The sequence below is a fragment of the Cucumis sativus genome, chromosome 6 (genome assembly GCF_000004075.3).
Source record: "Cucumis sativus cultivar 9930 chromosome 6, Cucumber_9930_V3, whole genome shotgun sequence".
In the NCBI taxonomy this organism is placed as follows: domain Eukaryota; kingdom Viridiplantae; phylum Streptophyta; class Magnoliopsida; order Cucurbitales; family Cucurbitaceae; genus Cucumis; species Cucumis sativus.
The window spans coordinates 12,897,984-12,924,469 of NC_026660.2; the positions used below are offsets into that span (position 1 = coordinate 12,897,984).

At 32.8% G+C, this 26,486-nt stretch overlaps 4 protein-coding genes and 1 long non-coding RNA gene across 6 annotated transcripts; 3 read left to right on the top strand and 2 right to left on the bottom strand.

The window, feature by feature from the left end:
- Positions 1-275: 275 nt before the first annotated feature.
- On the bottom strand, positions 276-8,033 carry LOC101221495 (ISWI chromatin-remodeling complex ATPase CHR11). 2 transcript variants are annotated; one of them, XM_011658874.2, is made up of 25 exons: positions 7,717-8,033; positions 7,284-7,424; positions 7,085-7,191; positions 6,557-6,669; positions 6,359-6,456; positions 5,994-6,173; positions 5,675-5,896; positions 5,258-5,392; positions 4,881-5,163; positions 4,726-4,799; positions 4,362-4,582; positions 4,196-4,283; positions 4,020-4,113; positions 3,679-3,867; positions 3,531-3,562; positions 3,355-3,431; positions 3,167-3,256; positions 2,955-3,024; positions 2,771-2,825; positions 2,630-2,685; positions 2,327-2,492; positions 1,439-1,617; positions 1,128-1,343; positions 935-1,033; positions 276-844 (listed from the first exon to the last, which is right to left on the bottom strand). In XM_011658874.2, the coding sequence occupies exons 1-25, from the start codon at positions 7,930-7,932 to the stop codon at positions 827-829; spliced, it is 3,219 nt and encodes a 1,072-aa protein (XP_011657176.1). In that variant the 5' UTR covers positions 7,933-8,033; the 3' UTR covers positions 276-826. The 2 variants fall into 2 exon arrangements, with proteins under 2 accessions (XP_011657176.1, XP_004150811.1); XM_004150763.3 differs by having other exon boundaries at positions 2,630-2,688.
- A 2,230-nt stretch (positions 8,034-10,263) lies between these two features.
- Positions 10,264-10,614, top strand: LOC101222199 (protein RALF-like 4). The gene has a single exon (XM_004150766.1). It carries the CDS (start codon positions 10,264-10,266, stop codon positions 10,612-10,614), a length of 351 nt encoding a protein of 116 aa, XP_004150814.1.
- Positions 10,615-16,011: 5,397 nt separating this feature from the next.
- Positions 16,012-19,781, top strand: LOC101221257. The gene is made up of 8 exons (XM_004150762.3): positions 16,012-16,354; positions 16,434-16,546; positions 16,662-16,834; positions 17,470-17,563; positions 17,670-17,870; positions 18,575-18,660; positions 18,782-18,846; positions 19,364-19,781. The coding sequence occupies exons 1-8, from the start codon at positions 16,168-16,170 to the stop codon at positions 19,468-19,470; spliced, it is 1,026 nt and encodes a 341-aa protein (XP_004150810.1). The 5' UTR covers positions 16,012-16,167; the 3' UTR covers positions 19,471-19,781.
- A 1,633-nt stretch (positions 19,782-21,414) lies between these two features.
- LOC101221959 (CASP-like protein 1E1) lies at positions 21,415-24,403 on the top strand. Its single transcript, XM_004150765.3, has 2 exons — positions 21,415-21,959; positions 23,807-24,403. The coding sequence occupies exons 1-2, from the start codon at positions 21,715-21,717 to the stop codon at positions 24,147-24,149; spliced, it is 588 nt and encodes a 195-aa protein (XP_004150813.1). The 5' UTR covers positions 21,415-21,714; the 3' UTR covers positions 24,150-24,403.
- A 967-nt stretch (positions 24,404-25,370) lies between these two features.
- On the bottom strand, positions 25,371-26,117 carry LOC116404697. The gene is made up of 2 exons (XR_004217706.1): positions 25,921-26,117; positions 25,371-25,679 (listed from the first exon to the last, which is right to left on the bottom strand). It is a non-coding gene; the product is annotated as an uncharacterized LOC116404697 (long non-coding RNA).
- Positions 26,118-26,486: the final 369 nt, after the last annotated feature.

Here is a 26,486-nt window from a genome sequence, read left to right on the forward strand (position 1 = left end):
TGTTTTGTTATGTTTTTTAAAACCAAGCAAATTTTGAGAACTCCAAAAATAAATAAATAAATTACAAAAACTATTTTGTTTTTTGGAAATTAACTTAAAATTTACAAAAGAAATATGCAACTCAGTGTAAGATACTTAGAAAAATTTGACAATCATTTGCTAAAACTAAAAATCAAATAATTAACACCTAAATGGTTCATCATCAGTCTAAGGCCACTCGCTTCAATTTTCTTTTTACTCCATGCAAGAGTGTGAGTCAAGTAAAGATGAGAGAATCTTCAAAGTTTCTAAATAAAATTATGTTAGCAGCCAGAAAATCTTGAATTAGGAAACAAAGTCAGAAATGGTTACTATGAGATAAGACATCCCTTACATGGTCATCAGTTTTGTCAACGTCTTTGTTCTTCATACGGCCGATGATGCAACCTTTTCCTTGATGCACTAACACCATCTGCCAAACAGATGATAATATTTTCGAACTAAAAATCAACTATGGCATACAAGATATTGGCGGAACCAAGTTGTGTTCTCTCTAATAATTTTATACAAGACCTTCCAGTTACACCTACCAATCTAATTGATCCCTGAGAAGTTATCCCAAACATATGGGGAGGGATCTCTAAGCTTTTTAGCTACCAACGTGAACTAGATTGTAGAACTCAAGAACACGTACAACTATATAACAGATCCTGTTCGAGGTTGTGTACTTCTAGATAGTAATCACGAGGCAATAACAAAGATGTGGCAGACAGACAGTTGTTTTGCCTCAACAAAAAAGATAAATTGATGGATCTTACCCGTCGAAAAAGAAGTTAAAAAGAATGTGTTACTTCCTTCGTTTTCCCTGCAAAAGAACAGTTAGGTTAGGACTATTTTATTAGTTTTGGGAGAAACGGGACAATGATTTGACATGGGGGTCATTTGGTGAACTTACGGAGTTTACATAATCATCCATTGATAATTGCTTCCGCTTCTTTATATTAGTTGGGCTCTCGGTTTGCCTTGCTAAGGAACGTTTTGATGGTGTCATACTCTGAAACAATATATAATTCAAGTTCAGCAAATTTTCCCGTCACAAAAAGATAAATAAAGTAGATTTTGATCAAAATAAGGATTGCAAACAGAACCTTCGCGAGCTTCTTTTCTTTACGGGCCTGTCTCTCCCTTTCGTCATGCTCCTGGTTTTCTTTCTCCACTAATCGGATTAGGGTATCACACCTCCTTGCAAGTTCTTGTGTCGTTCGTGACTTGATAAACCAATCAAATCGAAACAAGGGTGACGTTCGAAATGCTGCCTTCAGTTCGTCCCAGTTTCCGTAACCAAGCTTGTGAACCATGCATATCTGTTCATCATTAAGATAATACTTGTCATGTTCGGTATCCAACAGAATACATTGGTGCATTCCAGACGAGAGAATTCAGAATATCCAATACCCACCATGAAACGATCACATTCTTCGTTATATAACTTCCCTTTATTCTGGCCATACTGGATCTTGAGCTCCAGCCATGGATTTTTGTAGCGATCCAGTTTCTTCCCAATGGCTTTCATTATTTCGTCTTTACGAGAAATTCTTGCTTCCCCTCTTTCTATGTTTTTGATGATTCTATCATAATCTGCAAATTCCATATAATATGCTTAGAAACTTTTCAGATAGTAATAGATAATAACCGATAAAGAAAAAACTAAACAACATTGTTTCTAATTCTTGTGAGAAATTAAAAAACAAAAAAAACCCAACTCAGCCTTCAGCAAATTAATTTGTAATAAGTCAGCCGTGAAAATACAGTGGATACTAATAAGCCATAACAAACTAACTAGCTGATTGAAGGCTGACTTAGTTAGCTACAACAATTTGAACATCAATTTAGCTGAGCTAGAAAAGACTTTAAGTGTCACAATAACAAAGGAGCCCAGTATACATTGAAACACTTTGTATTCTCAAAAGTAGTTGAATCATTTCCCTTGAACTATACTCATCAAGTAGTCGATGGTTAAGTTATAATGAAACACTTTGAGCTGCACCTCGAACCTGAACATCGGATCTAATAAACACCTACAGCTCATTAAAGTTAGAAGAAAAACACCTAAATAGTTCGAGAGAGACGATTAACAAAGCTTTGAAACCATGATGGCCACCATTTTTGCAGTCATGGGAGAGATGACATAGAAGGAGCAAATTTACATGCAGAAAAATGTCTCATTACATAAGTCATCTAAAGTTGGTTTCAAGAAATAGAAAAATAATTTTCTCTGCTTCCTATATCCAATTATGATAATCATCAAGAACATTGTCCTATCATATCCACAAAGATGCATATTTACCATTTAACTCTTTGTATCTCTCCTTAAAGACCTTTGCATATCTCTCAACTTCTTCTTCCGTTTTTCCTTCCATCTCAGAAGCAATACTTTTTATATCATTTCGCCCATATTTCTCACAAGCCCTAATAAATGTATTGAAATCTCTGCGACTCCATGAAGAAAATCCCTAAACCAAAAAATCAAGTTCAGTGAAGTAATTATGAGACAAACCCTTGAAACATAAATCCACTTACTACCCAAAACCAAGAATCAAGTTCAATAAAGTGATTGTGAGAAAAACCCTTAAAACATAAACTCACTTACTTCCTCTAAGAGTCGCTCCTTCTCCTCTAGCTCTTCAGCAGTCAAGGGATCGCCCACTTCTAATTATCATTTCTAAGATTAGTCATCCCATAAAGGAAAAATTAGGAAATGGGAGATAAAACATATATATTAGTAACATACCTTCAGGCTCTTCGACATCTATTGTGTCTTTCAACTGGTTCTTTTGATGTGTTTGCTGAGCCAGTCAAAACAGTGATGATTAATTAAAGAATAAATATAATAATAAAGTAAGTAAAGCTGCTGAATAATAAGCACGGACAATTAATGTAAAACAGAAAGGAATACTGAAGAATTTTACACTCACCATGAGATACCGCACTTCTTTTTCATAGAGTTCACTCAACCTTTGTGTGTTGAAAAACTGGAAATCGTGCCTATAAACAAAAGTATAGTACACCCATGTAAGAGACAAATAGAATGAGGATATAAATTTGGAAAATTTAGACAGATAAGTATATAAAAAAGAAGAAGAAAAACTAGGGCTACAAAATAAATCAACCAATTCAAGAGCCTTACAACTGAGGCATGCGAGGTATCCTTGGCTCTTTTGGTTTTGTTGGACCACCCTGCCGCATCGTTTGCTTAAAGTATTCTGATTCTGAGTAACTATTAGAAGGGAGAAAACAGAAGTCAGGATTTCCAAAGACTAGAAATCAAGTATGAAGTTCATGTAGTAAAACTGGCAAGGAATTTGAAATCATTACTTCCGCTTCCGTTCTCTTTTAGGTGGTTCAATCCAATTTTCACTGACAATTTTCTTGAAGTCAAATTTATTCTCGTCCTTCATTAAGATACAAGGTAAACAGTCAGAATATTTTCTTTAATAGCCTTTGAATAATATCGGAAGTGATTTACAAGAATCTGATATAATTGCATTTACCTTTTCATCATCAAAATCGTACAATTCAGCAGCTGCCAAGACCACACATAAACATCAGTGAAAATAGTTACTCAAATATTTGAAAGAAAGCAGAAAATTAACAAACAGAAAGAGGCTAATAGTTAGTTCATGTCAGGATGTTACATACTTTCATCCATTTTAAATTTAATGGCATCTTCAGTAAATTTCTTCATCTTTGCATCAAGCTCTGCTGTTGCTGCTTCTCCCTTTGCAATGATTCTGTCAATGTCCTCTTCTGTGATGGTGCTATCTTTGGAACTGAAAACCATCTCAGCACCAAACCTCACCATTTGAAGTAGCTCATCCTTGTTGACAGCTATTATAAGACATAACAATAGTAGATAAATAAATAGGAGATATAAACGACGCGGTAATGATACATGTTAAGAGATAGAAGGAACTGTATAAAAATATTCTAAGCATTTTCTATGTTGCAGTGCTTGAAGTACACATGAAAATAACGCTCACTTTTCTGCTCCGCTAAACGTCCTTGTTGAATCACCAAAGCATCGAGGGCAAGTTTCTTGTAAGCCCTTTCTATCACTTTTTCCTCAATGGTATACTGTTCCATTGAAGAATAAATTACATTTAGCGCTGCAATAAGTTTGAGTTCTCTATTATATAACTTAGGTTACGTTGTTTACCTCAGTGCAAAACCGGAACACTTGAACTTCCTTCTTCTGACCAATCCTGTGAGCACGATCTTGTGCTTGCAGATCAACTTGAGGATTCCTGAAATAAACGTTGCATGTCAGAGAATAATAGGGAGCGACAACAGCAGCAGCAATAATCTTGATCAAAGAGATGTACCAGTCACTGTCATAAAGAATAACTACATCTGCAGTAGCAAGATTAATACCAAGACCTCCAGCTCTGGTTGATAATAAGAAAACAAATTTTTCACTTCCAGGCTTGTTGAAGGCATCAATGGATGCATCACGATCTTCACCACCAGTGTTACCATCAATTCGACAATAATAGTATCCACGAAACATTAAATAATCTTCAAGAATATCTAACAGCCTTGTCATCTGAAATTCACACAAATGAGGCTTAGCCAAAATGTTAAAAAAATAATACTAAAACCAAACAGAACAAATAGTCAATTCACAATGCTAAAGTGGCATGGAAAACTTATTCACATACGCCATATAACATCAGTAAAAATATTTACCTGCGAAAATATTAGGACTCTAGAATCACGCTCTTTCAGTTTAGGAAGCAACTTGTCCAAAAGAACCATTTTACCTATTAATGAAATTTGCAGTGTTAATGAATGAATGACTAAAACATGATCATCATCAGCACATCCTTGAACACAAAGCTTACCAGCACTAGTAATAAGATGGTCCCCTGTGGTGTAAGGAGGCCCAGGTTCAGCACCTTGAAACAAATATGGGTGATTACAGCATTTCCGGAGCTGCATTGCTATATTAAGCAGCCGTTTACGCTCACCACCGGCATTAACAACTTCAAGATCCTTCTGCAGCAAAGCACGATAGTACTGTTTTTGCATTTGCGACATGCCTACTTTGAGTATCGTTTCCTTTTTTGGAGGTAAACCTTTCTCTACATCTGATTTCAACCTCCGAAGAAGAAATGGCCGAAGGACCTATTTGGTGCAAAGTAGGAGAGGAAAAAGAATTTGAGATAAAAGAATTGAAATATCAACCAAAGATGCATGCACAGAATGAATGTAGGTATACCTTGTGAAGTTGTTGAACCACCTCCTGCTGATCATTTTCCCCAGAAATTTGAAACCATTCATCAAAAGTCTCAGCTGAACTAAATATTTCAGGCAAAAGGAAATTGAGGAGAGACCACAGTTCATGAAGATTGTTCTGAAGAGGACAATAAAATACCATTTTGTTATACAATCCAGAAAGAAAGAAATTGAAAGAAATAAATAGCTGGGAAACAACAATGCCTGACAATATTGCTCTTTCCAAAGAACATATCCAACCAGATACTGTTATTTAAAATAAATTACTAAACAATCAAAATGATTCGCCAATCTAACAGGGCAATAAACACGAACTCGTGACCTCAGAATATAAATTTGTACATGTTTAGATCCAAAACAGGCAACAAACTTCCATGGTGGGAAAACTAATTTTGGATACCTGAAGAGGTGTGCCAGTGATTAGAAGACGGTAGTTGGTGTTATAAAGCCTCATTGTCTTTGAAAGGAGAGAATTCTCATTCTTAATTCGATGGGCTTCATCAATAATAATGTAGCGCCAACTAAACCGGCGCAAGCAAGACTTCTCCTTAATGGCCATTTCAAAACTGGTAACACATACATCAAATTTCCCAGCAACAAGTAAATTTTCCCGTATATCCCTCTGCAGGAAGTGCATCAATGAAGCATTAATAAGTCTTCAGCACAAATCACAATCTAACATCACTAAAATTCACACTTTAAAGAATGGAGAAAAATACCCTTTCATCAGGATTTCCAAGAAACTTTACAGCACGCAAGACAGGGCAAAATCGACGAATTTCATTCATCCAATTTCCCAGAGTAGATTTTGGAGCAACTACCATATGGGGACCTGTTATGCCTCGGTACTCATGTAGATAGCCCAACAAGGAGATGGTTTGTAATGTCTTGCCCAGCCCCTATTGGAAAAGCACCATCTATTAGCACTGATGAATGAATGAATGAAACTGTCAGAATTAAATGTTTACCAAGAAATAGTAACTTTCCGTACCTTGTAAGAGATTTTCAAAATCATGAGGAAATAGATATAAATGAAGTCAAATAAAGAAAAGAGAAATGTTGAATCAATGGATCTGTTTATTACCATCTCATCAGCAAGGATTCCATTTATGCCATTCTCATATAGCCGAATGAGCCAGTTTAATCCAGCTAGTTGATAATCTCTCATTTTCCCCTGGATACCTGCACTCAGTAATTTTTTATTAAAGAAAATGTCCCAAACTTTGAAGGAAATGCAAAACCCAAGGAATGTTAAAAGAAAAAATAAAAATGGAAAACTAACAAGATGGTTGTGAAAGTAAACGAGTGTTCCCAGTTCCAGATAGACCGTCTTCTTCCTCTTTAAGATATTCTTCATCTTCTTCTTCTTCAGTTAGTTTTGATGCATGGCGACCCCTGAATTATTACCAAAGCAATAGCTGTTACTAAACATGCTCATAATAAGTCTCTGGATAGCTCTCAAAAAAGTGAAAGATCACCCAATGGTTACATGGACAACCTGAATAACAATAAGTGCTTATTCCAAACGAATTACAATCAAAATCAAAATGTAAAATGTGCTTTGGAGAAAACAAAACAGGAAATGTGATCATGATTCATGCCCAAATGACACAATTTCCTTCGATAAAATAACAGTTAATATATAATTCCCAGATAACGAGCTTTTTTTTTATATAGAAGACTAACTTTCATAGACACAGTACTCCTATTTACAACGCTTTTACAGCCCCTAAAAAACGACCATTTTAGATATTTAAGCTACCAAGAAGCAAACCAACATTTGTAAGGCTCTTCAAATGATAATACATACCTTCCCTTCGTTTTCTTCTGGGAAGAAGAATGCTCGCCTTTAGCAAAATGAGCAAATATCTCAGTTTGTTGCAGAAGATACTTCAAGCGTCCTTTCCCCTTGTTATTCTGCCACCCGTGAACATTAACTCAGTGTTATGTTATTTATCACAGAAAACGAGAAATGACATCAATCAATGGTGTTCACTGATTCCACAAACCATATCAGCATCAATAGCAGCATTTTGTGCATCTAACATATCCTGAATCTTCTGCTTCTTCATTTGTTGCATTTCTCTTAGTCTGGCCTTTTCACGCCGCCCAATATCAGTTTTATCATCTTGGCCGTCGTTACTTCCATCCTGTTGGAAAATGTAACAATAATGTACAGCGTCGAAAAAAGTAAAACACTTCCAGAAATAGAAGCACAAGCCAATACTTAAGATGCGCCACCATATGCTCAACTCTCCAGTCTCTCTTTCCTCGAATTGACGAAATGACGGAAATTTTTTGATAAAACCTAGTCAATCTAACCTTCGTATGAAGTACACCAGAGAAGGAACAGGAAAATTTAAAATAAAAAACCCTACCGAGATCCGAGTAAAATTAACACAAACGAAGACCGTATATTGAGAACCTCAATTTCAAATTTACCTCTTCCTCGCCATTTTCGACAGGTGATCCATCGTTATCAGAATCGTCGGCAGCTTCATCTTCGTCGGAGCCTGCCGAGCGAGCGACCGCTTCGAGCTCCTCCTCGTCTTCCTCCTCATTGATCTGGTCGTTAGTTTGCTCCTCTTCCTCCGACGAGCTAGTGCCATTGGACATGGCTTCATCGGAAGAGGCCTGTCGCTTCGAGGGTTTCGCCATAGGTTTTTCTCGGACGCCGGGAGGGGGTTTCGAAAAGGAGGAGTCTCTGTGTAAAAGAGAAGTAAACCGACTTATAATTCTCGAACCACTGACCAAATAAAACGAGAAATTGATAACATGAATGTTTTATAGCCGTTAGATTGAAATCAACGGAGATCTGCGGTTCGGAATGATTTGTTACTTTGGTAGCATAATTTTCCCGCCAATAAAAAGAAATTGCAAGTTCCCGCCTATTGCTGGGTTGGGCCTTTAATGGGCCTTTCTACTGGACCTACTATGGCCGCCCCACTTAGCCCATTGGGGTGGTTGAATTTTCGTAAATGCCCTCCTCATTCTATTTATAAGATTAACAAATGAAAAAGATGATTTCAATTAGATATCAGAACATTATGCAACATTTTGTAACTTAACATTTTAAAAAATTACAAATATAGTATATCATTAATAGAAGTCTATCTTGGTTATATATTGCATATTGTGGTTGCTTGTTATACTTGTTTACGAGAATATAAAATATATTTAAGTTCGCTTCCCTTCGTTTCTACAAATGATATCCCACATTATATCTACTTTATATTGTCACACACGAACCTTTCTAAAAATTACATAGATCAATACATTCAATATTTAACAAATCAATAAATCATCTAACAACAACGTATCAAACAATCTATTACGACTATTGTATTATTGAGGCCCTATAAATCTTTTGAATCGAAACTATAATCAAATTCTCAAAAGCATTTATTACATATAGCCTTTGATTTAAAGGCTTTACTTTTTTAGGTAAGAAAAATGTAGGGGTAAGAAATGTTTCGAAGTTTGATTATTACAAGCACTAAAGAAAAAACAACTTGAGATCATCAAAGAATAACTGTAAAACTCAACCTAGTTAACAACTAAAGACTCGTGCGGTCAAAATAAAGTTATACGCAATCACGAGTGACAATAACAGGTTTGACTCTTATATCCACAATTGTTAAAAAAAAGAAGAAGAAAGAGCATACTTTTCAGCTACTAACATCATTAAAATCCATGCTAACCATTTATAAAAAGCAAAGAAGATTCAATCAAACCATATATTGCAAAAATAAGTTTGAATTAAAGAATTTACTCTTTTAAGTCATAAGATCATGGCAATCCATTGCAATATATTTGAATTAAGATTTAAATGATCACCGGCAACACAAAAAAATCATCAAAATAGTTTAAACAATATCCAAATTCAAAGTATTTAATTAAAAAAAAAAATCATTTAGCGCTAAGTTTTGAATCTCGTTGTTGCTCGCTCCTTTTAGTCTCAATCCCATTTAATTGATTTAAAAAAAAATTAATTTTCAACCCTTGCTTGTTTTAAATGGATTAAAATACTTTAACACAAAAAGAAAAAAAAATCGGTAAGCATAATATCCAGTAGAAAATCAAAACTTAAAAGCATAAATAATAACACCAAGAATCAAAAAGAAAAACAAAACTCATACACAATCATATAAACCTATAAAATTTGAAATGTTATAAACCAAATTTAAACAATACTCCACAATTAGAATTAAGGTATAATATTTTAAAAAGATAAATTGTTATGAATAGAAAAATAATAATAAAATTATTTTCGTACGTACTAAAAAAAGTTAAATAGGTTACCTAAAAAACTTAGAGAAATTGTTACGAATAACAAAAAGAAAAAAAAAATTTATTTATAAAATTTTGCAAAATTTTTAAATGAACTATAAAGATTTTGATGAATGAAGCTATTTATTGTAAATAATTTTAGTATTGTGCTTATTCTTAAAATGTCCCAAAATTTAATAAATTTTAGTCTATTTTATAAATAGTCTTAATTTTTTTTTATATTCTTTTAAAAATGAACATAAATGGTAAGATATTTTAAAAAATAGTAAAATATTAAAACTATTTACAAAATAAAGTAAACAATGTGTCTATATTTTACAAATAGCTTATTCCCAAATGTTTATATTGAATGTGGTTGTTCCAAACAAAACCTAGGAAGCAATCATATATTTTTAACTAATCTTATAAGCAAGCCACGTGGGTGCCCATAAGATTAAAAAAGAATTGACAACAATAATGTTGAAAAATTCAAACCAAATTAGGTTATAAATCACATCCCAAATAAAGCAAAAAACAGTTAAATCGGTTAGGCTGAGAAGCGGTAGACCAAACACTTCACAGCCCTAATCTTCACAAACCCCAGTTCCCTCTCCCATTTATAATCCCCTCTCCTCTCCATTTCTATTAGGAAACAAAGACGCAGAGCCTAAAACTTTTATTTTAAAAAAAAAACACACAAAAACAAAATCTATAATTGCTATGAAGCTCGGTCTCTGTCTCCTCCTACTCGTAGCTGCCATCGCCATCACTCTTCCTGTTGCCTTATGTGATTGGACTCGTGCCTATGGTAACCCCGACTACGCCTTTTGGGGCACGGCTGAACCGGCGACGATAAATGATGTTGATGACAGCAGACGACTACTTTTCCAATATGGATTTGCTTACAAATATCCAAAGAATAAGTATTTGGGTTATGATGCACTTAGGAAGAACAACTCCCCTTGCCGTCATCGTGGACACTCTTATTATGACTGTACGAAGCGCCGAAAGGCCAACCCTTATCGTCGTGGGTGCATCGCTATCACTGGTTGTGCTCGATTCACGGATTAAGTTTTTAAAATGATCCATTAATGGAAAATTATATATTTTTATAATTTAACGGAATTTATTTTTAGTTTTATTTACTTTATGATCAAATCTTGATGTTGGGAATAAATTCTGTTATTTGCTTGTTTATATTTCTTACTGTATTCCTTGATTGTAATGTGTGCTTTTCTTGTATGTATGCTTTTATGGGTTGTGTTCTTGTTTGAAATTTAAATAAAATTATTATATTTACATTTACAAATATTATCGGCTTTTCCAACGACATGTAAAGTGAAAATTACAAAATATTACTAAATGACTAATGATATTAAATGTGTCTAACTCAATACATAAGATTTGTAATAAAAAAAATCTATTAAATAAGTAAACCATTGTATACATGAGCCCTTAACAAATGTGAAAATATATATGTTTTAAAATGTATTTTTCTTAAAAAAAAACATTATTTTAGTTATAATTGGTCAAATTTAGTATAAATTATTTTAATGGATTCAAGATCCACTTTTTGAAAATTCAAAAATTTTATGCATTAACTAATTGAGAGGTTGTTAATTAGTTATTGTCATGGTTATATTAATATTTGAGGTGCATACTTAATTGTTAGGATCGAGTTATAATAATTCGTAAAGATACGACCTAACTATATTTTAGCGTTGAATGTTAGAGTTGTTTCTAAAATTGTATCTAGCTTTCAATACATAATTAGAAGAATGATATTATATATGATTGTGAAAATTTGTAATCGATTTTATTAGTGACATAAACAATGGTGTCTACGTGTGAAAGTATTTAGTGGGGTTTAAAAACAAAAGTTAAAAGTGTAAATCATCCCATGGTAGAGATCAAATTGAAATAAAATTCTAAACTAAAATATGATGTTTTGAAACACAGGAAGTATACGACACAATTAAAGTGAAAACTCAAATGCCATATTTTAAAATTGTAACATACTCTAGGCTTAGGGTTCATAATCTGGATTTGATACTTGATGACCCGACAATCCCTTGTGTTCCCCTATGACTCGACTACGTCATTTCCTTGATTGTCTTGAATCGCTTATAAGAGTAAAAGACTTGCTATTTACCCCACAAACCAGTGCTTTATACTATCTCTCACACGTGTTGTTTAGAAATTTTTTATAAGGAGGTAATTCAACATAGATTTTACATAATTTATAACATGCAAGTTTGATCCAAAGATTAACATGTCATCTACGTGTAAACATATGATAGTATGTAATTTATTCATATGATAGTATGTAATTTATTTTTAGGCTTACATTAGATACATTTGTCACTCTCATTTACTTTGAATCTTTTGGACATGATTAAGTTGTCAAACTTTTTGTGTCATTGCTTAGGAGTTTGTTTTAGGTGGAGAGATTTATCTAGTTTACAAACTTTGGTTTCTTGACCATGAACTATGAAAGCTTCAGGTTGTTTCATATAAATTTCTTCTTCTAAATCACAATTTAGGAAAGCAGTTTTGACATCCATTTGATGGATTAAGAGATTTTTCAGAGCAACTATAGGTACCAACACTCTAATTGAGGTAATTCTAGTGATCGGAGAAAAAGTATTAAAGAAATCTACGTTCCCTCTGCCTAAATCTCTTAGCTACTAATCTAGCCTTATATTTATCTAATGATCTATTAGGTTTGAGTTTCTTCCTTAAAACTCATTTACAACCTATTGCTTTGCAACCGGGGGTAAGTCAACTAGGTGCCAAGTTCTATTGGATTCAAGAGAGTCCATTTTATCATTGATAGCTTCTTGCCATAAGTTGGCATCTACTAAGGATAAGGCTTCTGCTAGATCTTTTGGATCTTCTATGTTATACATTTCAAAGTCTTCTCCAGGTTCTAACTCTCTTGCTTCTTCTAGGGTTCATGATCTACTTCCTTTTTCTTGGGTTTGGATCCTAATTGAAGGTAGACTACTTGAACTTAAGCCCCCATTAGTTTGATTATTTAAGCCCCACTATTTCTAGATTTAAAAGGAAATCTATCCTCGAAAAAATCTACGTCATTTGATTATATGATTACTTTATTTTCTAAGTCATAGAATCTATAGGCTTTACTATTTTCAACATATCCTGTGAAAATACATTTATAGGCTCTACTGGCTAATTTTCTTCTCTTTGGATCAGGTATTCTAACATAGGCTAGACAATCCCAAGTTCTAAGATAAGACATGTTTGGTGTTTTATTCTTAGGGACTTCGTGTGGTGAAGATTTACTGTTTGATTTAGGAATCGTATTAAGAACATAATTAATAGTCTTAATTATTTCACCTCACCAAGATGGTGCTGCTCTTGATTCAAGTAAGATAGCAATGACTAACTAACTTTGTTAGTATTCTATTATTCCTTTATGTTTTTCCATTCATTTCAGAAGAATAGGGTGCAGAAGTTTCGTGTATTATTCCTTTTGAGTTATAAAAATCATATTCAGTTCCTCTATTACTACGAAATTGCTTAATTTTTTTTGTTAAACTGATTATCTATTTCAGTTACACACACCTTGAATATGTTTAAGACATCACTTTTATTTTTAAGCAGATAAATAAAAGTGTAGTCGGAATAATCATCTATAAATGTTATTACATACCTTTTACCATTCCTAGTTAATGTGCCATCAAATTCACATAAGTCAGAATATATTAATTCTAAAAGTTATGTTACTCTAGTTACAAACTAATGCTAGGTTTTTGTTATTTTAGCTTGACTACAATATGCACATTTCTCAAATTCATGCATAGATAACTTAGGCATAAGATTTAACCTACTCATGTGCTAATTAGTCTTTTATTAACATGACAAAGTCTAGCATGCCAAACATTAAAAGAAAACATGTAAGCGGAAGTTAAATTCTTATTCATTTATAAATGTAGTTTGAACATTCCTTCTGTCGCATGACCCTTTTCCACAAAAACATTGTTCTTGGTTAAAGTAAATAAATTTGATCCTACAGTTTGCAAGAAGTCAGCTTTGTTGAGGAGATATCCAGAGACCAAATTCTTTTGAATTTTCGGCTTGTGAAGAACTTTCTTCAACACAAGCATTTTGTCATATGTAAATTTCAGTTCTAACTTCTCCAACGCCTACCACCTTAGTCGTGTGATGATCTCCTAAAAGGATATTCTTATCCTTTATTTCATTATACTTTCTAAATAAACTAAGGTCAAACATGTCGAGATGCATCAGTTTCTAGCCCTCAACCTTCACACCCCCCAATTACATTAACTTCAGAAATCATAGGTACATATTCATCTTATACCAAGTTCACCCGCGCAACATGACGATTCCTATTTCTACAATTCCTAGATAAGTGTCCAGGCTTATTACAATTGTAACAAACAATTTGTACTGTACTTCTGGACTAGGGTCTTTGTGAGTTATTTTGCTTGTTGGGTCTACGTTTCATTTTATTTCCCTTAGGCTTCAGATTCGATTTCAACACTACGTTTGACTTCTTTATGAGAATTACATTCACCTCTTCCTTTTGATCATGTCTTCTCGCCTCTTCCTTAATACTTAATCGTGTGACTAGACTTTCCAACGAGAACTCATTGGTTTTGTGCCTTAGAGTATTTTTTAAATTCAATAATAATCACAACTTGAAATTGATCGTCAAGCAGGATACCTTCGCTTATGATCTCATGTGCTATCTTCTGAATCTCATACGATTGAGACTTCACTGATCTGTGTCATCAGTCATTTGATAACAAAGTATCGACTTAACCGCATACTTCTTAGATCCAGCCTCCTCAGTGTCATACTTCTTTTGTAACATATCCCAAACTTCTTTCGCGGTAGACATTGTACTGTAATAATCATACAACTAATCAATAAGACCATTAAGTATTAAATTCTTACATATAAAATTGGTATTTGTCCACGCAGTATGAGTTTTGACTTGCTCCTCAATTGGAATGGACTATGGGATTTTTGGCTCTTCAGAGGTACATGTGGTACCACCTTCTTCAAAGTAAGAAAAGATAGCATCTTTTGTTTCAACCTCCTAAAATTTGCTCATTCAAAACGAAAAGGATGGTTGAGGTTAGAGAAACTCAAATCGCCTTGGAATGATCCGACCATCGCAGCAGATTGAACTGTCTTAAAATTGTTGTTGCACTTCTCCATGTGTCTTGCTTAAGGTACCGTTTATCCAGTAGTCAAGTCGCATGCTGATTATCTCACCAAATGGACAAAATGCCCAGTGGCCAGAATGCAAAGCTGAAAAACAAAAAATGGTTAAGTAATGGATGAGTCACAGATCACTCTCTTTAAGACGTTTCACGGCTCTGCTCCTTTGTGCAAACAAAATTATTGCCCCGTAGTTTCCAGGATAAAAGAACATTTTAGTTCTTCAATTGATTTTGCACATAAATCAATTGAAATTTCAACACTCACATAAACACTTACAATTGCTCGGTAAATTCAAAACGAAGAAGTTTTAGAGAGAGTTTTCTTGCTTATGAAAATATCTAGCACGTATTATGAAAGAATGAAGAAAGTGTATATATAGTGTGAGGGAATCAATAGACTATTGGAAATTAATTTGTAACATTTTTATTTATGGAGGGGTTATGTTGACTTATTATACAAAACAGTAATAAAAACATAGTTATCACATGTTTGACCATCTCGCCTAGGATGTCAACATATGCGATGAGATGTTCTTACCTGTCGCGTAGGTTTCTCGCATAGCTCATGTTATTGTATAGTCATGATCAACATTACATAGTTGAAAACTAAAATACGAAATACTCTAAAGTTTTTATTCACATAGTATTTGAAACTTAGTTATCACATTGTTTTAGTCTTCTTGCATCACATAAAGAATTAGCTTTTAAAACATGTTTAAATCATAGCCATAACTTGGTTTTATCACATAAACAATTTTTCATTCAACAGTTTCACTCATCCTCTACCTTCCACACTACAACTACCATTGCACTAACTTAAAGTAATGTCTCGCTCAAACACGTCTCACTCTCATGCTAACTCGTTGTCCATCTCTCAAACTATCTTGTTGGCATGCTCTTGGTGCATTTTACTTTACTTACTTTTACATCCAATACATCGTTTTCATGGTCGATTCATACATTTTCCAGATGCGACAATTCCTAGAACTATGGGAGACCGATGTTCAAATGCCTGTCGAGCTACTAAAACAAACAACAAATCACAGTTGAGAAGAACTCCAACAACAAATAATTCACCATTCAAATGAAGCTTATTTCAAAGAAAACAGGATCGATTGCTTTATTATATTATTCATTTTCATTATAGAAAATATTGTCAAATCGTTTATAGTATCACAATCAATCACATCATAAGTCTAATTTCAAACGAGACAACGAGACTGTGGCACAGCGAGGGCGAGAAAATAAAAAAGAAGGTGAGGGCAAATTTCGTAAGCATAGGATCGTTTGGCAACAACAGATGGCCCCCACTGCTTCGCCATTGTCTTAGAGCCTCACGTCTCCGCCATTTCCCTTTTCCCCTTTTTTCTTCTTTATCTTCAACCTCGAGAAGCGTTTCTGAATTCGCATGGAAGTCATTACCTCTTTCTCTTCTTGTAAATTCCACGCTAAACTTCCCCGTTTCTCCACTTCTTTCTTCTCCGACCACCTCGCTTCCACCACACGCTCTAGTTTCTACCCCGCACGCTTCAATTACAGACGCTTACCCTTTAAAATGGCTGCTCCTCTTCAAGTTTCTGCATCCTCCACCATTGGTTCGTCACTGCTTTCAACAGGTAATTTCGTTCTACTTTTGTACGGACATTGCGATTGATCTTTGGTTTGGTAATGAAGGTGCCTCCGACGAGAAATTGGAGACTTCCTCGTCAGGTTTCACTGGTGCACATGATTTGCTTATAATTGGACCTGGCGTTCTTGGCCGCCTAGTGGCGCAAAAGTGGCGGGAGGTACTGATTGTTAATTAACAATTAAATGGGTTGTTGCTTTCGACGTATTTGTTTCACTGCTACATAGTTGACGACCTATCGTAATAGGATATTGTTGGTTGTGTGAATTGAGCAGGAACATCCGGGATGTGAAGTTCATGGGCAGACTTTTACAGCGGATCATCATGAGGAGTTGATACAATTAGGGATTCAACCCTCTTTGAAGGGAGGTGATGTGGGTCGTCGTTTTCCTTACGTCATTTTCTGTGCTCCTCCCTCCCGATCGCCGGACTATCCTGGCGATGTCAGGTGATTAAGAAAAATGGAGGCATTGGGGGGAACTTCTTTGGGTAGTTCGTTGAAAATGCATGACATGAATGATATTTGATTTGTCTTATCTTTCAAATTTTATGAGTTTTCTCTTACATTCTTGAAGGAGGAACTGTAATTTTGTTCTTAGCAATTGGCTCGAAGTGATTCTACATGCAAACTCTAAAGTTTGCTGAATACGAGATTCTTTTTGTGTAGTTAAGCCTTTTATTTAAGTCATTGTGTGTAACAGGCCCCAATTCTGTGTCTAATGGTTTTGAATTTTTGAACAAATCTGGAATTATTAGATACAATTTAAAGACCCATTACACAGTTACTAATCTACTGTGCTGATTAAAGTGTCAATTAATTGAACTCTGCCAATCAGTTTTCATGGATTACTTAGGGACCTAGTAGACACAAAATCAAAAGTTTAAGAATCAATGAGATACAACTCTAAAAGTTAATGACTAAACTTGTAGTTTAGCCTTTATTAATTTTGCTTTACAAGGTAATGCCTGTTCTTGAAACGCAGTGAAGCAGAGACACAAGTTCTACTTGTACCTCTCAAAGATCTTTCTATTGATCTACATCATATTTATTCTTAAAATCATTTTGTTTGATTGATCAATCAGATTGGCTGGATCAAGTTGGGATGGAGAGGGCACCTTTCTTTTCACTTCAAGCTCTGCACCATATGATTGCAATGACAATGGACCATGTGATGAGGTGAGTACACTTACCTTACAACCAACCCAGATTTCCAGCCATTGAATTTTTTTTCCTTTACACTGAAATGATATTGAACAGAAGTTTTATTTATTCTTCGATACAGGACAGTCCAGTCATGCCTATTGGGAGGAGCCCTAGGACAGACCTTCTCTTAAAATCAGAAAAGATAGTAATTGAGTTTGGTGGTTGTGTACTTCGATTGGCTGGACTCTACAAAGCGGATAGAGGGGCGCATTCATATTGGTTAGAGAAGGGGACAGTTGATGTTCGTCCTGATCACATCCTGAATCTTATTCATTATGAGGTGTGGAAATTGTCATTTTATTTTTATTTATTCTGCTTGCGTACCTCCATCTCCTCCCACTCCCTCTATTATAGCCAACTCCTTGACTAACTATTGGCAATACCCTTACCATCGTTACAATATTCCTAATGATTCTAATGACGTTTCTAACCTACTTCTGCTAGAGCGCCAGTGTTATGAATATGTTTCCTTTCCTGTAAAGAGTTACCTTGCTTGTATTATTTGTGAATTTTAACAAACGTTCATGTGCCAATCAATAGCATTCGTACCATCTATATTTTCAGTATATGATCCAAACAGCTTATTGTATATAACAATGGTGTGTAATACGAACCATCCATGTGCCACATACAGAACTATACTGTTTATATTGATGGTCTTACAAATGATTCTGAAATGTCTGGGAACTTCCCCTTCACCATTGTTATTATTTTCTCTGGATTGTAAATTTGATTCACCTGAAATAGTGCCATTCATTCATCGTTTAGACCAAAAAAGTAATTGATTCGCTAATGCACTAGTCATTTACTTCATTAACCACATTTATTCTTTACTCCAGTTGCCACTTTTGATTTCATTCCATCTCCATGAGGGATGATGAAATTTGTTTTTGTTCTTGAAGTTGGATTAGTTGTACTTGTAATTAAGAACATAGCTGATCCTCTTATTACTCACGCACCTCTTACTTGTGCTTTTACAAACAGGATGCTGCTTCCCTCTCAGTGGCTATTCTAAAGAAAAAACTTCGTGGACGGATTTTCTTAGGTTGTGATAATCATCCTTTCTCCAGGTTAATCCCTTCTTCTACTGCTAATTGAAGAAAAATATCCACAATACGTGCAAACTTTAGACTTAAGTTAAAGCAAATGGAATCATAGAAATTTGATTAGAACTGTCTCTCATGGTCCCAGGCAAGAAATCATGGACTTGATGATGAAGAGTGGGAAATTCAGTAAAAAGTTCCAAGGCTTTACTGGTAAAACTTTCTTTCTTCCGCTCCTTTTATTGTGATGTACGCTTAAATGTCTCACGAAAAGGACTCTACTTAACTTGTGCATTGATAATTTACCTTTCTGGGCTGTTTGGTTCACTGAGTGGAGTTAATAAGTGGGCTGTTTGGTTCAGTGAGTGGAGTTAATAGTCTGGAGTTGATATGTCTAAGTGGTTTGTGTTTGGGGTGTAGAGTTATAAGATGGAGTTTCTTGATAAATGTGAAAAGTAGATTTAAGAGGGGAAAATGAACTTACTTGATAGATGTGGATGAGAAAAAAATGGGGGAACAAAGTTACTTGGTAAATATGTAAACTTCTGTTATTGAAGTTGAGTTGTTTATAATAACTTAAGCTTTGGTGGACTAGTGGCCCTTCATTTATTTAATATTGCAACCGTTTGTATCCTTGTGTTTATAGTCATTTCTCTCTACCATAGCATTTCATCTTGTGGTTCTATGATATCCATGATTACAAATGTAGATGAATGGTGTCTATTTACAGGAACCAAGGATCCACTAGGAAAGAGATTGAACAACTCGAAAACTCGAGCAGAAATAGGCTGGGAGCCAAAGTACCCAAGTTTCGGTCAGTTCCTTGAAACCATTTAACCAAATGCTGCTTGTGCCTTGATTGACATATATATATGAACTAAAAGACTAGCTTAAGAATTCGGTAGAGGAAGACAACACATGTAGCCTTGAGTTTCTAGATCTTCTCGAACTCTACAACTTAAGTTTTGGAGTGGCGAGTGTGATGGTTATACTCGGAAATATGAGTTGATTTTAAAGTTTCTGACGACTGTATTTAGAACATTTGTAGTGAGTATTTGTAAAGAGAATCAATCATTGAATGACATACATTCTGATGGATAGAGCTCAAATTGAAGGTGTTTTGTTATGGTACACTTCTACTTCTTCCATATTTTCTTCTTCTTTGCAAGCAGCTAATCAAAATTGCCGCCAATCCTTTTCATTTACATGTGACCACTGACTAGATGATGTGATGCAACATTTTTTATCTTTTGTTTTTCAGAAAAAGATGACTTGCCAAATCTGTTATCTTACTTTTTGCAGGCAACTGAACTTAAAAATTCACTTTAAAACTGTCTACCTACTATTTTTTATAACAGTTCAACATTTTGTTTTCTTGCTTAGAAAATGAATTTGAAATATGCTCCCTAAAAGTATCGACATATTTCAATTGACATAAATATGAATTATCTTTTTCGATTAAAAAGTTATAGGTTTGAATTCATACACTTCAAAATTTTGAGTCAAAAGTATTTGTTGGAATCATTTTAATTTTGAATCAAAAGGAATCACCTTAATTTTGAATCAAGAGTATTTATTGGGATCTCATTATGTTTTCAAAACTTTAATTTCTTGTATTGTTTGGTCACTTATTTCTCAAAACAGCATTTTGAAATGTGATTGAAAACATAATTTCTTGTATTGTTTGCTCTTAGTGTTTTCAAATTCTATTTTTTGTATCAAACACATCAAAAGAAAAATTCTAGATACTAAAAGAACAATAAATACATGTTTTTTAGTATATACATGTAAAACAAACTTGAGGTACCCGTTTAATAGAATATTTTATTATTAGTATATACATGTAAATTGATTCTCAAATGTGATTGAGTTAGTTTCCTTTATCAATATTAATAAAACAAACATACCTAATGTATTAACGTATACAACACAAATGTGTAATTATAGTAAAATTTAGATCTAATTTTTATTCTCTATCACTAATAGTTTATCATCGAAATAGTTTACGACAAGTGAATTTTGCTACCTTGACAATTATTTAAAATTATTACTACATATTCAATTATTAATCTTTAAGTGTTACCACTCACACCTACTCTATCTAAACAATAGGTAATGTAAAAAAAGATAGATGTGAAACATTTTTGAATATGTAGTTCAAATTTTCCTAACTTCCTTACACGAACATTGTGCTAGAATAATATTTACTATAACCGCAAATTTGTAAATATAAAATAAAGATTTGATCCTCAAAATTTTCAACCCACCAGTCTTGCTTTGTTGTATTGAACAAAAATATGTAGAGCTAGATGTATTCTAATTGTTTGGTTCACCAACTAACTATTAGTGTTTTTAAACTAAAGGTCGACAATGTTTATTATTGAATATAGTACGTTTTTCAACAATTGTACGATAGAAAAACATATACTTTTTAAGTTCAAATAGATTTTATAAACCTTTACTTTGTTTGAAACAATGAAAAAACATATATTTTTAAGTTCAAATAGATTTTATAAACATTTACTCTGTTTGAAACAATGAATGGATTTTTACAATAGTTTTGAAATCTATATTATTTTAGTTTAAAAAGCAAATAGTAAATACAGTAACCGGGAAGAAAGGAAGGTTTTGAAATAAGGGATAAGACCGTAACCTCGGTCTAAAAGGTGAGGGACAGAATAGTAATTTAGCGGCAAAAGAGTCAAAAATCAAATTCTCGAATCTCGAGAGAAAGAAAGCTTTTAGCATAGATACAGTAGGGTTGGGTCATACTAATAAACAAAAAGCAGTCAACAATAATGGCGTATAAAACCTTCGAAAATTTCAAACGCTATGTAAAATTGGCAGCAATCGGAAACTTCAGAACGAGACAACGCAGCTTAAGTAATACCTCTAATTATATCTCTTACATTTTCCCTTTCCTTCTTTCTTCGACCACTATGTGGCGCCTTCAATGGCTTCCAACGCATCCCCTAATTTGAACAACACTTTCCATAAATCCTTCGTCTGTCACTACGGTTTACCCTCACATTCTCCATTTTTTAACTCCAATTTCTCTGCTCTCTCTCGAAGAAAGTGTCCATGGACGGCCACAGGAAGGCCGGATTCGGTGTACCGGATGGATCGCGATCGGAGACGACGACGAAGACGACGGGTAGGTTTTGCGATCTTATTGTGAGGTTTGTAGCGATGATTCTCACTTTGGCTGCTGCTGTGGTTATTGGCGTCGATAAACAGACGAAAATGGTACCGCTTCAACTCGCCACCTCGTTGCCGCCGGTCCACGTTCCGGTTACTGCACGGTGGCATTATTTATCTGCCTTGGTGTAAGTTTTATTTTTCTTATATATATAACCATAAATTTATTGTAAATTTTTTACAAAAGAAATACCTAGTTCATAAAGTATTGAATATCTGTTATCTTTTGTTACGGAATTTAGAATTAAATGTTTGGTTTGATTTGTTGAAAATGTTTAATTTTTAAAATAATTCATTTTAACATCAATTCAGGTGTTTGGTATTTGTTTAAAATAAATTAAAAAAAAATGAGATTATGAAATAAATTATTTTAGAGAAAATACATCCAACTAAATTTTAGAATAATTTAGTTTAAATATTTATTTTGTGTTTAACGAGAAATTTATTTTAAATGTGATTTTTCCCCTCTATTTATTTTTATTATCTATTTTTACTCCGTTATTTTTTTTAAATATTTTGAATATTTTTTAAAATATAGAGATTTGCAAATGTTATTCTTTCCGTCAAATCTACTTCGCGTTAACATCTATGAAAGAAATCATGATGACGTTAATGAAGAACATGATCGTAAAATGAAAATGAATTAAAAACGTTATTTATCTCATTTATATTTTGTTGTTGGAAATCAATTAATTTTTTTTATATAGTTATGTATTTACATTTCAAGATATTTGTGCTTTTAAAATTGAATTATGCAAAATAATAATAATAATAATAATAATAATAATAATAATAATAATAATAATAACAAAATTAATATTTAGTTTCAAGTATTTAAAAAATTAATAATTTGAAGATGACGTGCAAATAATTTTAAAATATATTTTTGAAAAAAATATTTAAAATGTGTATATTTTGTTATGAAATTAATTTATAATGTTTAATAGTCTCTTGTGGTAATTTAACCTACGTATAAAACATTGTTTTAGATAAACCAAACACATTTTTGCATATAAACGTTTATAAGTAGGTAGTGTTTAGATTTTAAACTCATTTTACAAAAAATGTATTCTTAAAAAGCAGTTTTTTCAAAAGCAATCCAATTGAACCCGAATCTTTAGTTACTCAATAAAAGTCACCAATCACTAAAGAATAGTTTTGATAGTGATTTTGATCTCAACGTCACTACCAAACAAACCCTTTAGATGATTTAATGAAACCTTCTTCCATGCTCGGTTAGCAATCAAATTTATTCATGTACCACTAGGACTTCATTGTATAATAAAAATGGACACTTCATCGTGATAAAATTTATAGATTAAGAGTGCCTTTGAATTATTTATAGAAACAATATTTTACAATAATACATTATTTAAACATGTTTGATTAGATATTTTATAAATATTTATAAATATAATTTTATTTTGATTTGTTATATACTAACAAAATTTTGTAAAAGAAAAATATATATTTTAATTTTTGAGAAAGAAATATATTTTGAAATTAAGATTATCTTGAAACTATTTATTTTTTTTAGAAATTTGAAATTATTAAAATTAAAAGAGAAAATTATATTTTGTATTAAATCTTGGTAGACAATCTTAATTTATTTAGAAGCAAAACTACTTTGTTATGTAAATTTATAATCATAAAAAGTATATTTGATCTCCAACCATAAAACATAATAATAATTAATTACTCTAAATAATATAATAATAAAAATGTGGGAGGAGAGTTAGCATGAGGGGTGTTTTTAGTAATTTTAATATAATACGAAAAATCTCGACCTATGTGTTTTCTTTAAAATAAAATGAATTGTTTTTCAATCATATTTTTTAAAAATTCATTTTGAAAAGATTTATTTTTCAAATTTAAACATTAATTAAATTATTACAAAGTGTAGAGTTAAGGACTAAATGGTTCATTTCACCCAAAACTAAAAGCATCTTTTATAATTAATTTTTGTTGGATAAAGGTATTTTGTAGTGGCAAATGCAATAGCATGTTCATATGCAGCCTTCTCGCTGGTACTTTCACTATTAAACAAAGACAAAAGCAGAGGCTTCATGAGATCGGCGATAATCGTGATGGACATTCTCACGGTGGCCCTCCTGTTTTCTGGCTTCGGAGCGGCCGCTGCCGTGGGCGCCATCGGCCGGCAAGGGAATTCACATCTTAATTGGAACAAAATATGCAATGTGTTCGGAAGATTCTGTGGGCAAGGAGCTGCCTCTCTTCTCCTCTCTCTGCTTGGAGCGATCTCGTTTCTCTCTCTCTCTCTGCTTTCTGCTTTGAGGCTTCAAAGGGGATTCAAGTGAAAGAAATAGTTTTTTCAATTTGAAATCTTTCCTTTTTTTTTTGTCTTCTCAAATCAATAAGAAAATTTCTCATACTTTTCTAATTGTAGATTTTGTAATAGGTTTGTAATTTGGTACTGTTTTTGTTAGATTTAATGAGATAGTTAGTATTGGAAATGTGTTATCTTAAAGTATACATTCAGATTATATTTAGTTTTTAATTTCTCTTATTATTACTAATGTATCGAATTTAAGCATAACTCTATTGGACCCAAGCTACCTTGAATTCTCATCCTAGTACTAAAAGGAATTGGTTGAGATTTTAGGATCTCATAGTTGTAAGGTTTTCCTAGTTGGTGATTTCATTTATTTTTCAAGAAAAATAATTAAAACTTTTTGGTATATTTGTTTTTAAAAATTATTTTAAAAAATGACCTTTAAAATAGTCAATTTAAAAAAAAAACCAATAAATTGTTGTTGTGATACACTATTGCACTATCAAATTTATAAACAAACACAAATTTTAAATCTCAAATTTGAATAATAAATTGGAATTATGTTTTCAAATACAATGACAGAAAATAATTTATTTTTATATTCATTAAAAAATATTGCTGTGTGACCCATGAAAAAACACATTAAGGGATTGTTTCACATCCTGAAATCATTTGGATTACTTTTTGTTTCCTAAAATTACATGGAAGAGCCATTTGGGATTACTTTTTGTTTTGTAGTATTGTAACATGCCTTACATATTATATTGTATTTCAAAAGTTTAGTTTATCGTTATGCCTTATATTTTCTTTTAACATACATTTTCCAAAAAGTGCCTCATACACAAAATTTTCACACCTCCCGAATATATGTGATATAAACAAAAATAACAATTTTCACTCTCCTCTTCTAAAAACCAAGATAGATATTTTTACAATTCATTTCAAAAACAAACTTAAAACTCTTCTAAACATGAAAGATACACATAATTCTAATATCTATAATTTTAGTTGTTTTTTAATTGACATAAAATTTACTATTAACACTTCAATAAATTTCAATGCCTTCTTTATCGTATTTTTAAATTAATGTCACTACCACACAAATATTATATATATACTTTTTTAAAAATGTCAGTAGATTATTTAAGAGTATATATATTTTATTTCATATATGTGTTTAAAGTTGGTTTGGATGTAGAATTATCAATGCAATATCGAAAAGTTGAATGTTTTCAGTGCAGTTAAATAAATCAAATGAATTTTGTTGGTCTAAGAACAATCATGGGAGAAAAAAACAGACCCAAACATTACCAAAAAGGCAAAAACCCAACTTTTTTTTCTTTATCTATTATCACTAATTAAACAAAGAGATCACAAAATAAAAATGAAAGAAGGCAAAGGAGGGTCATTCAGAAATTCCTCTCATAAAGGAAAAAAAATCATTAAAAAAATCATACATCACCATTTACATCAATCCCATCATCATTCTTGAGAACTCTTCTCTTGTTCATCCTCAATTATCAATTATTTTTGGGCATATCGACGCCCAATTTATCTGCAAAAAAACACACACAACCAAAATAAATCAATCAAGAAAGATGGCTATTGAATAGTTCTTTGTTACAATCTAACATTTTTTTTATAAAAGAATCAACACCAAGAAAACTGATCTATTTGATTTAAATTTCATACGTTCTTGAACACAAAATAATAATAACAACGATGATGAAAACCACACTATGTTTTTAAGTTACCTTTCCAAAAAGTTCAGAATAAAAAAAAGTGATAGAACTTACCGAAGATGCGGCTAAAAAGTGACTTTTTCCTCGGGATATTGTTAGCCTCCTCGCCGGCGGCAACAGCGGAGATTTCAAGTGCAGCCAGCACCAGAATACACAATAGAAACACTGCCATCATCTTCTTCGTCATTTTATTTTTAACTTTGCAGTGTTTCTTTTACTTTATTATAATTTAAAAAAAAAATGGTTTGGCGAGAGATGATTGTTTGAGGAGAAGAGAAAATTGGGGTTTTATAGGACTTTGATTCTTTGTTAAATTTAGTAAATTGAATGCTAAAATTAGTGTTTTTTTTTTTAATAAAAAAACCCTTTCTATTAGAGGAAAAGGTCATGAGGTCTGTTTTCTATTTGCAAATATTCTATGCAGAATAAGTGGGAAAGGTTTTTTTTTTTTCATGGTTCATATTTATTTCCTTTTAATTGTAATAATGATCAAAAGTGAGCCTCTTAAAAAAAAAATATATTAAAATTGGACCATCTTAGAGATTAGTTTCCTAGTTTTGTTTTTAGTAAAGAATTGTGAAGGGAGAAATAATTAAACCTTCGAGAGAAATGTTGATAAG